The following is an 18,410-nucleotide window of genomic DNA, read 5'->3' as shown; positions in this document are numbered from 1 at the left end:
TTGACTTCTAATAAATGCACACTTTTAATAGTTTATTCAGGAAAGGTATAATTCTACTTTAGGGAGTTCTAACGTTTGACATTGTCTTCAAAAAGTGGAACATCATAAACACATGACTAAGTATGTCACCATATGCTGCAACTCTGCCCTTTACCCAGCGTAGGATGTATCATTGTATTATGTAAACAACTCTTATCCTGATTACTAAGTCCATAGAGACTTTCTCCAGTAAGTAACTCCCTGCATCAGGTTCAAAGCCCTGACTCTTGCCTACAAAGTGGTCAACTCAACATGAACGTGACTTGTTGGTGGGTAAACACCCTCACCCCTGGTCTACAATCCCTCTCTCTGACCATGATTGTGGTCAGCTCACCTCAAAAGATCTCAGGCAAAACTTTTTCAGCTCATTGGTTCCACGATGGTGGAACAACCTACTCACCTCTGCATACTCTCAACTTTCAAAATTGTGCTCAAAACAGAACTCTTCCAACTCTCTGCACTTACACACAGACAAAAGGTATGTTGGTTTTATAAAGACACAAATGTCAGATGTCTTTGGTTCAATGCTCAGGACAGGCCACACATTGGGTTTGACATGCTGATCCAAAACAATATCTGTGTGGTTTACACACACAATTCTACTTACTGCCAGCAAACTGCTGCAACATGTGTGACGGAGGTGCTTATACAGTAAATGCAAGCGAAATTAATATTATGTTTCTATAAGTATTCACACTCTTGGTTACAAGTTCTCTGCAGAGACTAGAGTCTCCAAGAGTTTAAATAATATTTATAAGACAAAAAAGCAACATGTGGAATGTGAATATTTTCCAAAGTGACAATACCACTCAGTAGTGAAAAGTTCAATTTTATTGACCATTATACAAGAAGTCCATTTTAGAAAACATACAGTAGTTACAAAGGTGTAAGAATGTGGCAGAATAGAAAGTTAGCGTTAGCTGCATGTTCACACAACCAGATGTGGGGATAAACAAGCTAAAGCTTTAATTAAATATGTTTTTTCATTAAAATGAAATCAGTAATGACTTTTCAGCTGACAACACGTCATTTTTCAAGCTGAAAAAGAAAAGTCATAAGTTAAATTAAGTCACTATCAAGACTAAATTGTTCAATACATTGATCCATTTCTACATGACTGTGCACTGTTACCTGCAGCACAAGGGTAGATGTATTCTGTCTCTGCCTGGTCACCTGAGAGAAACAGAAAATAAAATATCAAGCTTTATTCTTGTACCCAGAGCTTTTAAATTTGGTGGTTTATTCTGATTATATTTGTGATTTTGATTATATTTTATTATAAATATTGAGTTTGTTATAGTAACAGTACTATTTAGTCTGCCATTGTGTGTTGGATTTAGGCAGGAGGTATGAATAGTTTTTTACTTGGCTGGTAGTAGTCATAGATCTTGACCACAGCTGGCTTCAGGTTCTGAACTGGGATCTCCTGAACAATCTCCAGCTGGTGGTTGATCGGTTTGTCCTTTGGTAACTGTTGGTTAGATACAGGTTGACAACATCAGATACAATCTGGAGAGCATCTTTGTTTGTTGCCTGATGTAAAGTCCTCTCACCTGTTGAATATACATCAGAACATGATCATCCTTTTCTTCAACACGATCCACAAACAAGGCACGTTTGAGCTGTGAGGAGACAATATTCAGCTGTGTTATCATCACCTTTGCTGCTTGTCATGCCCCCTTCTCTTCTCTTGTGTTTGTTACTGTCTGTGTCTCAACTAATACTGTCATTTTAGATAAAAATAAAAATGCACTAAAAGATCTTCATATATTCATATTCAGAAGAGGTGGATTTAATTAACTCACCCTCTTCAAAGACTCTGAGTCTGGGACAAACCCAGACAGCATTTTGATGTCCAGGATCACCATGTTTGTACTGTCTAACTTTCCACTGTATCTGGGAATGAATGAAAACATGATGTGACCCAGTAAGATTGAACCTTGGTTTTCATAGTCCTGTTAGTTATATGAGATGATCTGTATTTGCCTGTCGGTTATTTACAAGGATTGTAGCTTCAGAGTGAGTTTGGGTCTGGGAGATTCGCTGTTGCAGTCGGCCTCAGGTTTGACCTCCACACTAAGTGTCGTGACATCAGGCGGAGTGGGGATGTTGTAATGAAGAGAAATCTGGGAAACACAAACACAACATTTAATATTTATTAAAGCAAAAAACAAAAAACATTTCCTCAATTTCTATGTCCATTTTCATGTTGACTGACCTGTACTGAAGCACATGCAGTGCCCTTCACCTCCAGACTGTACTTCCCTGTAGTGTCCTGCAGCATCTTCTCCTGGTAGAGCAGTTTGTTGTCCTGGTTCACATCAAATGTCAGCTGACCACTGGGAGACTGGACCGTCACTGTGCTTGATCCTTCACGACTGAACACTAGAGTGGAGTAGAGAGCCAGAGCCTGGAGAGCCACCACGGTGTCCTACATGTACAACACACACACACACAAAAAGATTTTGAAAAAAGAAAATTATATTCATTTGGGTATGTTATGTAGTTTCCAGATAACCACCAGTTTGAATTTGTGAAAATGCTTCCATCCATCCATTATCCTAACCACCTGTCCTCTAAAGAGTCAGAGGGATGCTGCAGCTCATCCCAGCTGTCATGGCAAGAGGCGGGAAACACTCTGGACAAGTTGCCAGTCCATAACAGGGCCAACATAGAGGCAGACAACCACTCACACACAGTTACAACCATGGGCCATTTAGAGTGACCAATAAACCTAGCCTTTAGAGGTGGGCAGAACTGGAGTACCTGGAGAGGACTCACACATACACTAAAGCTTTTTAGTGATAAATGGTGTTCATATATTGTTTGTTTCCCAGAGAGGAATCCTGTATTTGCAATTACTGGTACTACTTGACTCTTTTTAGGCTTTAAAGTACCTGTGTGGAGGAGAAGCCTCCATAATAGTTCTGCTGCCCCGTCAGCCACCTGACGATGCCGGAGCTGTAGCCCAGTTCTTCATTTGTAGGGGAGGCGCTGAGTTTGGCGAGTAGCACATAAGAGCTGATCTCCACAGACAGAGAGGCTGAAGTTTCTGCTGCAGTCTGAGACCAGTGGAGGAACCCTCCTAAAAACAACATCAACAAAAATATCTGCAAACAACCGACCTTCACAGTATTGGAACAAAGGAGGAATTTCTGGTACAACTTCACCTCCGGTTGGTCAAATTTTTAAGTAATAATAATTTCTTTTTAAGACGATGACTCACCTTGTTTTGATGCAACTGTGTCCAGGTGCTGCAGAAGGTGAGCACGAGTCTCCATGTCTCCTGCCAGGGTGAAGACGTACGCCAGCAGAGCTGTAGTGTAGGTGTTACTGAGGTCACTGATGGACTCTTTGAGGCACGACAGACTCTTTGTTGTCACAGGACTCTGAAACAAATTATAATAAATCATCAATTATCTTTTATTCGAAAGAAGAGTACCATCAAATTAAAAAAAGAAATAGTTGTATCTATGATTATCAGTGTTCATCAGTAAGAAATTTAAGTTTTTCAGTTTTGATACATTTGCAAAACAATATCTTAAGTCATATTATTATTTAAAAACACAGTGTATATTGGTGGGCTAAATGACATACGTATACATTTATACAACACAAAGGGCCTAAACCTTTTATAATCAATGAACCAGTTTAATTAAAATATTTGCTGTACAGTGTTTTACTAGTTTGCTCACTTCTGCTGACATGTTCATCTCCAAGAAAGCAGCAGTGATGTAAGCAGTGAGAGTCACTTCATCAGACACACCGCCCTGTAGAGAGACACAACTTACACACTGATGAATGGATGAAATTCTACAGACTTATGTAAAAATCTAAGTATAACTTTAGTTTGTATTAGCCTCACTTTCATTTTGACTGTATAGATACTGTCAACTAACCTTCATTCTGTTGTTAAAGAGTTTTCCTGACTGTTCAAAACAGCCGTTTTCTCGTTGTTTATTCTTCAGCCAAGTTTTAGACTCTTCAATGTTTTCTGGGTCAATGTAGATGAAAGTCTGAGCTTTAGTAAAAGATCTCAGCACAAATGCAGTCAGCCTGAGGAGAAGCAAAGAACAAGGTTAGATTGAATCTGACAGAATAAGACACAGCAGTAAAATAAACATAACATGTCACTGTCACTAATGTTTGGTTGTTTATTAGATTAAATGTAAATGTTAGATGGATTGATCAATAATGCTGTTACCATGTGTTCTCTGGTCCTGATCCAAATGTGCTGTAAGCACTATTATTGTGTTTGTAGTTCAGCTGTCTATGGTAGCCTGTGTAACAGAAATTGCACTTTTTATGACATGAGTCAAGTCTGACTCTTTTTTTTTGTGTTTCTGTATGAATGAAAAAATGAAAAAATAAATAATAAAAAGCAAACAGAGACTGACCGCTAGTGAGGAGGTTGGTAGCCTTTTCCCTGATGGCTGGTGTCAGCTGCTGTGTGTTCTTCAGGTACTGGAGAATGTAGATGTTGGGAGCTAAAAGTGCCATGTTCTGCTCCCCACATCCATACGGCATACGCAACAGTCCATCCAGGTTCTGCAGGGCTCGGCCCAGGATGTCACCTGCATAACAACAGTCACTGAGACCAGTCCATTTTTAGTACCTGACACTGTTATAAATATTATTAAATCCATCAATTTACCCAGAACAGATACTGAAGCACGAGCAGATCCATCAATCACATTCTCTGGGAGCTGTATGTTTATTTCCTCTGTCAAAGCTTCTCCTGTGTACAAACAGCAAACATTCACTTTACAGAGAGATAGTGAAGAGGTAGTCAGTACTGAATAACAGATGGTCGATGGGTCACACACTCCGATTCATTTTCGCATCCAGGGACTGTACCTCAAAGTTCACTCTCAATAAGCTAAGTAGTTTATGTAAAGTTGATCTCCCCTCAGACAGGCTTGTGTTACACTGTGTAAATGTGTTGAAGTGAAGGACCACATGATGCATTTACTAAGATTTTAAAGAGCTGCGTAACTCTAATCTAATCTTGTTTCTATAGTATTTCACCTTTATGAATGTGAACTGTTTGCTGGTTCATTTAAAAAGTTATGTAATGGAATGTACTCTACATTTTCAGTATGTTTGACAGATCAGGTCTGATGTATGATGTAAACCATGCTGACCTTTTGGACAGAGCAGCCAGTTGAAGGCCTTTGCGATCTCAGTTCCTTCAGCCTTAGATGGAAGAGGATGGAAAATAATGTGATTAATTAGTTAGATTTTATCACATAATTGCAACACCTAATAATTAATGGACAAATGTCACCAACCTTCACAATGAGAGATTTTGTGACCTTATCGATACGACCTCTGTCTGGCACACTCACAATCTCATTGTCACATGTAGCGTGGGATGCTACAGCCTCAGCAGTCACAGACACATTCACAACCCCTAAAGACATTACGAAAGGTCACCTCTTTAGATCTGGCAAGTTCCTAAACTGCCAAAAACATTTTGACTCTCACTTAAAGCTGAAGGAACCATGGTCCAGCTGAGGGTTTTACGTCCATTACCACACAGACAGGATGTGTACTGGTCTCCAGAGAGAGGGGTGAGTGTGTAATCTAAAGAGGGAGCTGGAGTCACACTGATCTGTTCCAGAGACACAACAATATACATTTTAAACTGCAGCCTGTTGTGTAGATACATAATAAAAACAATCACAAATTCTTTAATAGCTTGGTTGAGAGGTATATATTTAATATATAACAATTTTTTTTAAGAAACTTAGACTAGGTCTGCAGGGTTAGCACGGGCCTAGACTGCAGGACCATTTATAGACAAGCACTTCTACAGTTATTATAAAACCATTGATTGAAATAATATTAGATATATTTCCTTAAGATGTGGCCTAATGTACCTGTTTTATTTCATACATGATTATTGAAAACCTACAAAAGTAACACTGCTGTCGGTGTCAACTTTAAATTAGGTTTAGAAAATGGTGACACACACAATTATGTTATTTAAAATCAGCGATTACCATGATGCAGCTGGTTAGGTGATTAAAGGTGGTGGCTTTTAGTTCAAAGTGCTCCCCCTGGATGACGGAGTAGGGCAGGCTGAGCTCCAGGAAGAAGGTTGGAAAGACTCGGATTTCTTTACGAGGAGCCAAACCAAATCCTTGAGGGGACAAACAGAAAGCCTCTGTCTCCAGGGTGGTGATGGTGTCTGGGGCAGTGAGGGACACATCCTTTGTTCCAGACTCTCTGGTTCAGAAAATAATCATATACACAGTGCGTGAGCTGGAAAAATAAATGTACACAATCTCTCTGTTAAAAACAAAACAGTCTGAAATCAGATGTGGTGGTACTGTTGGTACCACGGTTACTACATGTGTTTCTCATGTTACTGTCGTTACCTGTGATTCGATGATACTGTCAGAAGCATTTAAGCATTAACAGTGCATTTGCTTCAGGAAATGCTTTCTCTAGGTAATTTTGTTTTTAGGTCTCTCTTGCAAAGGATATTTTGATCTTGGTCAAACTACTTAATGGGCTTTAAATATTCCCCCTTCATGTCAATACCATCAATATCATGTAAAGCACAAGCTTACCCAATGTCCACTAACTCCCATATCCAAGTCTTAGGAAAGAAAGTGTGAACAGTCAATACTTGTGGAGCATAATGTGAACCTCCATTAGAATCAGATGAACCCTCATGTATTTCATAGATGTATCTGTGCCCCAAACCGCCACCATGACATGTATTATAACCTGAAATGAAACCATAAATTACTGAATCACTTAAAGGAGACAGTAATGACACTAAAATCTTTTAATATTGGTAAATATTCAGCATAAGATGTGAAAGAAATGACTCACCATGTGTGAAAACTATTCCTTTCAACTCTACACATGAAGGTATTCGAATAAACACGTTTGTTGCCATCTTCAGTCCTACTTCCTAGATATTGAAACATACAAACATACAAACCAGAACATGTAAAAACAGTATCTTTAATATCCTCTTTATATTATTTATCTTGTTGTCTAGTTAATGTAAAAAAGTTACCTCAAAAATGTCATAAGCATCTTCTCCCTTAAGATAATACCAAACATTTCTTTTTGCTCTTACAGTCACACATCCAGAGTCTCGAACTTCATGTGGAATGTAGGAAATTTTCTTGACAGGCAGCAAATTAAATATCTGAAAAGAAAAATATGGTACACAGCAATAAACAAATCTGAATGTTTCCAGTTCTATAAAGATTTAAACATTGAGTAAATTATTGGATTAAGGCTTAAGATTAAGTATTTCTCTTAATATGTAGCTGTAAAGTAGAGTGTATGTCTGTCGTAACACTGCCTTTATACATAAGGAAAACTTTGACATGTTTTATAGCTTTTTAATTATAATTTTCCTAACAGTAACAGTACTAATGTTAGGTAGTACCTGTACAAAAAGAGAGGTGATGCACGTCACAAAGAAATAGTACAAGACTTTAGTAAAATTACTCACACTAACTGTTACTGGTGACTGACTGATGTAAATAATTATACTATCCAGAGGACACTAAAACTAAAGGATGGATGGATCTAGTTCTAGTTGATTACAGCTCTCACCTGGTCTGAATTTAGACTTTTCCCTGGCTTCTTAATGAGGACACTCTGGTCAACAGTGCTGACACCACACAGAGAATCTGGATCAGCCGACACCTGCATGATGACCTCCTCTCCTGGGACAGCAGGGGACGGAGAAAACTCCAACGATACCTGATACACAGAGAACACACAAACTGCAACCTCTGGTAGTTTTCCAATGCTCAGCCCTGTTGATCTTTAAGTTATTATCATCACTGCATTTTTCCTTCAAGGTTGACTCTTCCTTTCTTTCTTTTGCATGTGATGAAGTCAGATACCAAATATTAATTCTGTTTTGTTTATTTACATAATAGTCCAATCCAAGTGAATTTGCAGAATGACGTTAAATTTAATTTGCTGCCAATAACATGAATAAGTGTATTTGTGAGGCTAAAAAGAAAAAGATCATACACCAACAGAAACAAAACATTATTGATCAGTTTTACTCAAAGTAATTCTACAGCTCACCAACTAAAACTAGTACACCTACATGTGATGAGCAGTTGTTGCCACATGTTTTCTTGTCTTACTGACCTTGTGACTGAAACATTTCTCCGTGGAGAAGTCGGCACTGTTGGCGAACATTTTCTCATTGGGCAGGACAGCGTAAGCTACAATCTGAACTTCTGGTGCCATCTCTGGAGACATCTTCAGCTTAAAGGACACCTCACCCTCATTTACTGAAACAGGAAAAACCAGCTGTTTTGAACCATTTGCTCCCTGTTACCATTCATTATTTACATGCTTCCATAGTTATAATATATATAAAAAAAGTATATATAATATATGATAAAACTGCTTTTTAAATGGTCATTCACTGAACTCATAATTAAGTCTGATCTTTGCCCACCTTTATCTTTAACTTCAATCTCTTTATAACCTTGCATGACAATGGCTCCTCTGGATAAGACCTGTGGAATTTAATAAAGTGACACAAAAAAACTTCATCACAGCTCATTCAACTTCAGTAATACAAATAAAAATATTATCATAAAAAAAAAGTGTGTCTGCAGTCTCAGTGTGACACTTGAATCAATGATAATATCTTCTTAAACCGTGTTAAGTGCTTCTTTAAGAAACAACTGATACAGGAGAGAAACTCACTCACCAGATACATCACATCCACTTTGCCCTGAGCCTCTCCAACTACAGTGTACTGAATAAAGATGTCCTCTTCTGTGTCACAGGAAAGTGGTTTATCCTTCTTCTTCACCTTCACAGAGTTGCCAGTGGAATAGGCCAAAATAAAGCGATGTTCACCACGATAATGTGCAGTTCTATGATCGGGATCTTCCCATGTTGGTGTCTTGCTAACCTGCACATTGAAACATATTTTAGAGAAATCATTTTAGATTTAAGCTCATCAACTGCACAGTATTCTCTTCATTTAAGTGTTTTACTGAGACAGAGAAATTTGCTGATAAAATATTGTAGTTTCACTGCTAACTTCTACTTACAAAGACACTGAGAACCCCATCATTGGCTGTGCTAAATGAGAAAGTGGCAACACCATCACTGTCAGTCAAGAGATTCTGTAGCAGATGGATTGACTGCCATTTCCTCATCAACAGATAAACTGGCAGCTCAGGAATGGGAGTGTTGTTATAATAAACTGCTTTAACCTGTTGGAAGCACAAAGATTTATTACTGCCAATACTCAATACCTCAGCTGGACTTATTTGCAGACAAAGTGAAGACAACACTTACTTTTCCCTCAACATTTGATCCTTGATGATAAAATCTGGGTGTTTCAATAAAAGATAACCTTGCAGCAACATAGGAGATATTTATATTTTTTTGTCGTTGATGTGAAATACCTGTATGAAAAGAAAATGTGTTAGAACAATGCACATGGCATTATTTTAATATCTAATTCTCATTTAAATTACAAATATAATAAAACTTGCCGGTCCCCTCTTCTTCCACTTTGGCATCAAGAGTCAGCACATCTTCAACCATCCTTTTATCAACCTTTGTGAAAGTTGACATCTTGATGGTAAAAGTAGCACAGCCTTTTTTGTCAGCCTGTAGTGAAAAATACCAGAAGACAAGAAATAATTTTTTTTAGTTCTGCTCATTTCCATGAAAAAGTGGAAAGATTCAGGCCTTAAACACCAGAAGTTGCAGCCAAACCGTTTTGTGGAAACGTTACCTGCTTTGTCTCATTGTAGCATGGGGCAGTTACATTTACCACCCCCTCTGGAAGGGTCAATTCAGGATTCGATAAAACAGGTCGACAAACCTCTAGCTTAACACTTCCTCGCACAAACTGTCCATATGTATACCTAATTAGATGACAGTGAACACACAGAAATGTCAGTGTGTTGTTCAATCTACCAAACTACTACAGTTTTTAAATAGAAAGTCTTTTACTTACTTAGCACACACTTCAGCTTTGATGTCTTCCTGCTCAATACTTACTTCATCAGATGTAATTATTTGAACATCAAATTTAGGCAAAACTGTGGACACATTATGGTTGTTAGCATCCTGACTTCATTAAGGATTAATGTTTTCATTTTATTCATTAAAAGCAGATAGAAAATTATAATTAGTGATAACATACCAAATTTCTCCACCTTGAAGTTGTGAGATATTTGATTTTCACCCACAGACACAATGATTTCGTAATTTCCTTCACAAGCTTCAGAATTCAAGGAGTAAGAAAGCTGCAAGATTTTACTGTTGGATGTTACATTGATCCACTGTCCCAGCCTGTTCCCGTTGGCATCCTGGTAAATTAAATATTAAATAATATCATATTTATATCAGAATCAATAAAATAAATTGTTTATGATGGGCTACATGCTCAATATGTGTAAGTTTGCTACAAGTGTAGGCTCTTGGTCTATTGTCTTACCTTTATTTCAATTATATTGTTCTGCAAAAAAACAAACAAACAAACAAAAAAAAAAGACATTGATCATTGTTTCCTTTATTTTTTGACATCTCTGATATTCAATGAGTGAATAGTTGTTGATAAGCAGTCAGTGTTCTGGTGTTTTATAGTAAATGTACAAACATAATTATCCGAATTTCAAAGTTAGTCAGAAGACTAGTCATCTGTTATTATTTCTATCACAATAAAGAACATTTACCAAAAAAATTGCATTGTCTTTTTAGTTGGCTTAGTTGTTATCTTTGTGGTAAAGCTTCAACATGTTCTAATTCACTTCAGAATAATTTACATCACAAATATCATACTGAAGCATAAAAAGAGAGGAGACACTCACCATCTGATTGATGGGTCTGAACTTGGTGTCCAGTGTGATAACTCTAAAATGTACTGCAAGACAAAATAGATTAAAGTTTTTTGATTATGTGAATATATTAGTCTGTTTATTGTTGGTGTTGATAAGATCTCTGTCGCCTATCCGTTTGTTCAGTGTCCTGCGATCTTTGACCCTTCTACATGTGGTTGGCCCCTTTTGTTTTACCTCCTTTCCCACCGTCTGATATTTGACCATTTTAACTTATTTTATTCAAAAGTCTCTTAACTCTTAGATTCATTACATGCAAAGTGGAATATCTCAAGATTATTTTTGTTATTCATACATTATAAATAGTTCTTAATGCCCACATCATGGGGAAGAAGGTCATTGACAAAGATCCACAGTGAAGCCACCAAAGGTCATTGTTGAAACATTTGGCTGTTTGCAGAGTGCTGTATTAAAGCACATTCATGGAAGTCTGACTGGAAGGAAAAGTGTGATAGGGAAAAACTTGATCACAGCCTTAAGAATATTTAAAAACTTGACATAAGTTTTTAAGGAGTGGAGTGAGGCAGAAGTCAGTGCATCAAGATACACCACGCACGCTGCAACAGGATTTAGCACCTGCCCATTGGTTTGCTGACCTTGATATTACTGTACTGTACTGTATTGAACTACTGTATATACTATTTATATACTACTACATTAGCCAGCCAACTCGCCTGATCTGAACACCATTGAGAATCTCTGCAGGACTGTCAAAAAGATGAGAACCACCTGATGGGCTGAAGGCTGCTATCACAGCAAACTGGTTTTATTACATTACACATTACTGAAACAATGTGTGTTAAAGAACTGAGTGTATGAACATACTTGTCACAAGATGGACATTGCTATCTTAGATTTGTTTTTGATGTTGCTGTTACTGCTCCAGGTGTTCTGAAAACACTGCTGCCTTCACCTTCCACGTCGTTTATTAGCTGTTGATATTTAAGGTTCCTTTGTTGTCCATGAGCCATCCAAACTTTACTTTCTGTGGCAGAGCAAACCCGCCAACGCTCGAGACTGAGGAATACTGGAATTTTTTATTTATTTTTAATTATTTAAAATGTCAATACAGAAGATTTTGTTTTAAATTAGTAATGGGTTGAAGTTGTGTGCACATTCTGAATTGTTCGTAAAATGGGAAAACCCATTTAATTCTCTTATTACTTTATTTGTACTGTAATATATACAACACCATAAATCATTAACTTCAGGTTACCTGTTTGTCCAGGGAGATAGAGCGGTTTGTCTGTTTGGACAAATGTCATTGGCTGATAGACTTTGATCATAACTTTCCTGACTTCTTTTGAGTAAAACGTGTCGCCTCCTACTTCCACCTGAAACTTCTGCACCTCTATGTTCTGCACTAAAGGAACCTGTGACAAAAACACATTTTAGACACTGTATTTAAAAGACAAAAACACTGAAATCACAAATGTCTGTCTAAACACTGGCTACTGTAACATCTGTGTGTGCACGTTAATGTCTATATTATAAAATTAATTATTGGTCAGAATTATATTTCTATTAACAACATTTTAAAATGATTGTCTCAGGAGCTGACCTTAAATTGAGTGCACATATGAAACTCTTCGCTAGATGTGTGGTTGAGAAGGGTTGTGCTTTCCTCTCCAGAAACCAAAGTGACAGTCATGACTACAGACCCGCTGGGCTGCAGGAGACTTGCACAGAATTTGGTTTCTGATCCAGCTTCAAGAACTGCAGGAATGGCCACCATGTACTGTCTACAGGCAAAAAGATAAAAATACAAACCAGCTCTGTCACTAACAGAGAAACTATAAATCAAATTTTTGAAAAGAATATCTCTTATTGTTCATTATTAATCATGTAAAAGTATTAATATTACTATTTCTAAACTTACGGTTCTCCCAACACTTGATCCACACTCATCCAGTTTAAAAAGACACACAGAGTCCATGTCCATATCTGATACAAATTCAGTCCCTCGTCACACAAAAACAACCATACATGCTGGTACAGTGCTTATAAAAAGTATTTACGTCCTTCGATGGGTTATCCTTTTGTTGACATTATAAACAAATTATGCAAGACTCCCTGTCTTGCATGTCCCTTTAACACTGCTAAAATTTTTAAAATCTGAGTGACAGATGGTTTAATTTATTTGAGGGAGCAGTGCAATAACTGGATGTGAATGAATGTGTGTGTATGTGTAACTGACTGGTGTTTTATATTTTTCCTATCTAGCAGTTTTTAGTTTTTATGTATTTATGACCATTTTATCTTACCGAAATTATTGCATTTTAATTTTGTTGTACAACGTACAGTAACAATAAAGTTATTCTATTCTAAATCAATAATTGTGAATATAAGTTAATGACTTTGACAAAAGAATTTCAGAAAAATTTGTCATTAATTTGTTTTCCAGCAAGTCAATGACCCAAAGCGAGCAGTAAAAGCTAAACATAAATTACCAAAAAGGTGAATGTTCTCTAGTGGCAAAGTCAAAGCCCAGACCTCAATTTGTGGATGGACTTGAAAAAGGCTGTTCACACCCGATCCCCATGCAACCTGACAGCTTGAGTAGTTTTGCAAAGAAAAATGGCAAAAAATTCCAGTGTCCAGATGTGCAAGCATAATTGAGACCTGTTCACATGGACTCCATGATGTGATTGTAGCCAAAGGTGCATCTACTGAATACTGACCTGAAGGGGGTGATTATTAATTCAAATACTGACCTTATATGTTTTTTATTTAATTGACAATACTTTACTTTACTTTACTTTATGTATTTGATTTCTTGGTATCCTTTAAATCTAACCTTTACCAATTTAATGTTCAATAATGTTTAACTCAAGGCTGATTTCTAATAATGCACACCTTAAAAATAAAGTAAAATAAGTAAAAAAACGTATTTCTGATATTGTACACTTGTTATACAGTGTACCACAGTCAAAAGTTCTGATATTGCATCTTTCATCTGCTACTTTGTTTGTAAGTATTTAGTTCTGTGTTTTTTCCATCATCTGGAAACTTTGACCTAAGTGTAGTCTATAATTTTTGATGTTTTCTCAAAATCAACACATGGTATCTGTCTTACAGTGTTATCTGCTACTCTGCCCTTTACCCAGCGTGGGATGTTTAATTATATTATGTAAACAGCTCTTGTCCTGATTTCTAAGGCCATGGAGATATTTCCCATAAGTGGTACAAAGTATGAGTAATGTACAATAACCATAAAAGTGCTTGCTTATCTCTAGGAAGCTTTTAGGAGAAATTTTGACATAAACTGTGATGCCCTTCATCTTTATAATATACAGTCTTATAAAGTACTATTGTATAAAGAATTATATAGAAAACCCAACAATCCCATTTGAGCAAACACTAGGCAACAGTGGGCGGGGAAAAATTCCCTTGACACGAAGAAACTTCCAGCAGAACCAGACTCCGGGTGGGCAGCCATCTGCCTCGACCGGTTGGGGCAAATGGAAAGAGGAGAGAGAAAAGAAGAGCTGGTACTGTTTGTTTTTACTTGGTGGCAGATGCCTCTGTCATAGTTGGCTGTGCCAAATGAGAAAGTGGGAACTCCTGGCTTGTTCCTCTTGAATACGGACAGCTCCATGTGCGAATTGGGTCTATTATTGTAGTCAACGGCTTTAACCTGTTGGAAGCCAAAAGTTGTATCTCTGAAACCCATTTCCCTCCACATTTGATCCTAATCTTGGGTGTAAAACCTCCCAAGAACACATAAAACCTTGACCAAAATCTTCACTTCTGGGTGTGAAATACTGGATTGAGAAGCCTCTGTGTTACATCAATGTTTGTATTATTTTAATATACTAGCTCTCTTTTAAAATGTAAAAAGAAACATTAAAAAAAATTGTCTTCCTCTTCCACATTGGAATAGAGCTCTAGTCCATATTGAAGGACCAGGTTACAAAAACCGGGTTTTCTTGTAGTCTCACACAACTTTTTCAAATTTTGCAGATCTTTTCAGGTGTAAAAAAGTGTGATACATAATGTCACACTTATCCGAAGCAATGTTCCCTAACACAACTAAAATGTCAAGAACACCAAAGCATCCATTTAGTAATATCATATCGCAGTACATGATGTAAACAACCTTAGCAACCACTTTGTGAACACTATTTTTTAGTGTTCACTCTAAATTACTTTGAATAGAGCCTCACAGAAACCAGGAAATCCCGGAAACTAAGAAACCAGATTGAAATATGAAAGTCTAGAGATGCATCTATCTAGCAAAGATAAAAGAGGTTTGACTTTATACACTAAAAGGATAATTACTTAGTGGAAGGCAGCTATAGATGAGTACGGCAACGTGAGATATTAAAGACAACATCTGTTATTTAGCAATTTGGTGGTAAATGTCTACTATAGTTGTATTATACATACAAACAATGTGGGTATATGGCCCACATTTGAAGTAAATAGACATCTTGTGTCAGCAGAGAGATGACACTGTATCAACTGTATCTGCTTTGTCTCCTTTTAGCATGGGGTATTTAAAGCAGTACTGGAAGTATAGGTTTCGAAGAGGTCTGCACACATCCACTTTGACAGTTCCTGACTCGGGCTGTCCATCTGTCTAAATCATATATAATTAAATAATTAAAAATAAGCAATTGTTCATTCTATAATAATCACATGTTCAAAAGCTGCCTTGACATTATCACTGTAGTCTTGACTATTTGACAACTGTATCTATAATTCTGTTTATCTACAATTCAGATCAGATCAGATGTCATCCTATTATCAGTTATGGACCAGTCTCCAACAGACACGAATGAATAATCTGACGTTAATTGCTTCAGCGCTGCTTTCAGAACACATTAAGAAACAGAGGTGGTACTGTAAGTAACTAAGAACATTTACTCAAGTACAACTTTGATTTACTTCTACTTTAATTCCATTTCACATTACTTGTTACATTTGTCATCAATTCATCAAATTCATCCTTTTCTAGAGTACTTTTGGAACTTGGAACTAGTACTTTCATTTCATTAGAAAACCAGGGCAGTTCTGCTCATAGTGGAGTAATTTTCAAGGCAAATACTTTTAACACTTTTACTTGAGTATTGAGTTGGTGTAGATTAAACACATCTGCTAATAAAAACATAAGAACAAAATTATATGCAGTATCTTTGAACAGTTACATGGAAGTTTGTTTCTGTGTAAAAATAATAAATCAACCATTATTCAAAATCTTTATTTACTGAAAAAACAGAACCCCCCTCTAACTGTCCAAACCTTCAGATGCTGCACCTAGCTTGAACATATCAAACAGCATTAAAAATACTAAAGTAATGTGAACATATTTGTTCTCATTTTGTCAATACTTATCACATTTTTAGTTCTGTTGTTTAAAACTTATGGGAATAAAGTGCACTAACAATGAACTGTTGATGAAATACACGAGGAATGAAAAACTAGAGAAAACAGTTTTAGAGGGACATTCTTGTTATTAGGGATTTTATGTTATATCACAAAATATACAGTAGTTCCGTACAGTACAGAGCTGTAAGTGTTTATATGTGTGTGTCTACACAGAGTGAGGCAACATGACTATAAATGCTAAATGTATCAATATTATGAATGCAACACAAAGATGTCATTATTTTTTCATTATATAATAATTGACTGATTTGACAGGTTTTTGCAGTCATGGCCATGAACTTACTTTTACATATAGACCTTTGCCATTTTATTCCAAAAGACTTACAAGTGAGATAGAAGGCAGTACAAAGGCAGACAGAGGGTAAGTGTAAGGAGGTCTTGCCTAACGACTCTTACTGGAGGTAGCTCACAGCTGGATTCATACCCCACTCTTCCACATAGAGGGCGATCTTACACTACACTATTCAGCCGGTAACTGAATGTGAAGAATATTGTGATTTTCCTACATAACTGTGGACTGCAGCACAAGGGTAGATGTATTCTGTCCCTGCCTGTTCACCTGAGAGAAAAAGAAAAAGAAAATGGTCAAAGTGTCTTTACATTTGTAGAAAATACTGATTATTCTTTGTGTTATTATGCATGTTGAGTTTTGTATAGTAACAGTATATAGTCTGCCATTGTGTGTTGGATTTAGAGTTGTACACAAGATATGAATTGTCTGTTTTACTTGGCTGGTAGTAGTCATAGATCTTGACCACAGCTGGCTTCAGGTTCTGAACTGAGAGCTCCTGAACAAGCTTCAACTGGTGGTTGATCAACATGTCCCTTTGCAACTGTTGGTTAAACACAGGCTGACAACATCAGATACAATCTGGAGAGCTTCTTTGTTTGTTCCCTGCTGTAACGTCCTCTCACCTGTTTAATATACACGAGAACATGGTCTTTCTTTTCATCAACGCGTTTCACAAACAAGGCATGTTTGAGCTGTGAGGAGACAATATTGAATTGTTAACATCATCTTCATCATTACATCAAAACTAAGAGTACTGCACCAGCCTCATGGTTAAGGGATCCTATTAACAACTTAGAAGATCATGTTGTGTTTCAATGTATTGGAACTTAAAATAGATCACAGTGAATAAGACTTACTTAACCTAACGACATCACCAAACTTTAGCACTTTTCTTTTATGTTGTTTTTCCAGGTTTTACTCTGGCCTGTAAAAGCAAATATAATTGATGCTCTATAGGGTTTAAGTCTGGAGACTTCTAAGTTCACTTTGCTGCTGCCATCATGTGTTAAATCATCAATGAAGATTATTGAGTCATGCAGCCCAAGCCATGACTCTACCACCACTGTTTATCACAGAGGAACATGTATGTTTATGGTCATGAGCAGATCTTTTAGAATAGTTTTTCGATGATTTCCAAGATTCATTTTCGTCTCATCAGTCTACTTTCCTGAATTTAGGGGGCTTATTACTGCACTTTTTGGCAATTTCCAGCCTGACCATCCTATTCTTCTTGCTAATTAGTGGTTTGCATCGTCTGGTGCAGCCTCTCTACTTGTACTTTGTGATACCTTCACTCCTGCCCTCTGGAGGTTGTTGCTGATGTCACTAACATTTGTTTTAGGGTCCTTCTTTTCAGCTCTCACAGGGTTTCTGTTGTCACTTGCTGTTGTCTTCCTTCAAATACCAGTTCAATATCTGTTACCTAGCACACCAGTGGTTTCTTTCTTGTTCATTACTTTCCAATGGTTGTAGTGGCTATGGCCAATGTTTGTGCGATGGTTTTGATTGATTTCCTATTTTCTCTCAGCTTCACAATTGTTTGTTTTTCACCCAAAGACATTTCTCTGAGAAGCTCTCATTAAATAATCAATGTAATAGGACACACCTGGGCATCAAAAGAAAACTGTCAGCCACATTTTCCAATATTTTAGCTCACATGAAAAATGGGTGGGTTCAAACTAAAGTTATGTTCTAAGTTGTGTATTGGATCGAACACCTTGAAATGAAAGGTGAAGTGTTATATTCATTTTTTGATGTCAAACCCAAATGTTTTGGTCTACAGCAAAAATGAACTTACCTTGCTGTTCCAATACATTTTGAGG

General features: G+C 37.0%; 1 protein-coding gene across 1 annotated transcript; it reads right to left on the bottom strand.

The window, feature by feature from the left end:
- Window positions 1–860: 860 nt before the first annotated feature.
- LOC113171275 (alpha-2-macroglobulin-like) lies at window positions 861–14,502 on the bottom strand. Its single transcript, XM_026373571.1, has 37 exons — window positions 14,413–14,502; window positions 12,784–12,866; window positions 12,466–12,646; window positions 12,121–12,277; window positions 10,878–10,930; window positions 10,505–10,525; window positions 10,211–10,376; window positions 10,022–10,106; window positions 9,797–9,929; window positions 9,552–9,669; window positions 9,352–9,461; window positions 9,102–9,266; window positions 8,753–8,959; window positions 8,495–8,555; window positions 8,179–8,324; window positions 7,627–7,776; window positions 7,076–7,210; window positions 6,886–6,967; window positions 6,618–6,777; window positions 6,045–6,270; window positions 5,527–5,653; window positions 5,331–5,452; window positions 5,184–5,235; window positions 4,694–4,777; window positions 4,437–4,613; window positions 4,244–4,319; window positions 3,939–4,095; window positions 3,735–3,809; window positions 3,266–3,428; window positions 2,937–3,124; window positions 2,258–2,470; window positions 2,041–2,165; window positions 1,845–1,935; window positions 1,593–1,661; window positions 1,405–1,510; window positions 1,171–1,212; window positions 861–1,077 (listed from the first exon to the last, which is right to left on the bottom strand). The coding sequence occupies exons 1-37, from the start codon at window positions 14,500–14,502 to the stop codon at window positions 1,073–1,075; spliced, it is 4,401 nt and encodes a 1,466-aa protein (XP_026229356.1). The 3' UTR covers window positions 861–1,072.
- Window positions 14,503–18,410: the final 3,908 nt, after the last annotated feature.

This window comes from Anabas testudineus, chromosome 13 (assembly GCF_900324465.2).
Source record: "Anabas testudineus chromosome 13, fAnaTes1.2, whole genome shotgun sequence".
NCBI lineage: Eukaryota > Metazoa > Chordata > Actinopteri > Anabantiformes > Anabantidae > Anabas > Anabas testudineus.
Note: the sequence above shows the minus strand (reverse complement) of the source record. Positions and strands in the feature narration are given on the sequence as shown.

Bases quoted from the DNA above. Each gene is read 5' to 3' on its own strand.
- LOC113171275 (XM_026373571.1), bottom strand. From the start codon at position 14,502: ATGGAGCTGTCCGTATTCAAGAGGAACAAGCCAGGAGTTCCCACTTTC. The intron at 10,107-10,210 runs GTATGTTATCAC...ATGTGTCCACAG, and splicing joins CTTCAAGGTGGAGAAATTTG to TTTTGCCTAAATTTGATGTT. The intron at 1,511-1,592 runs GTGAGAGGACTT...TCTAACCAACAG, and splicing joins TTCTGATGTATATTCAACAG to TTACCAAAGGACAAACCGAT.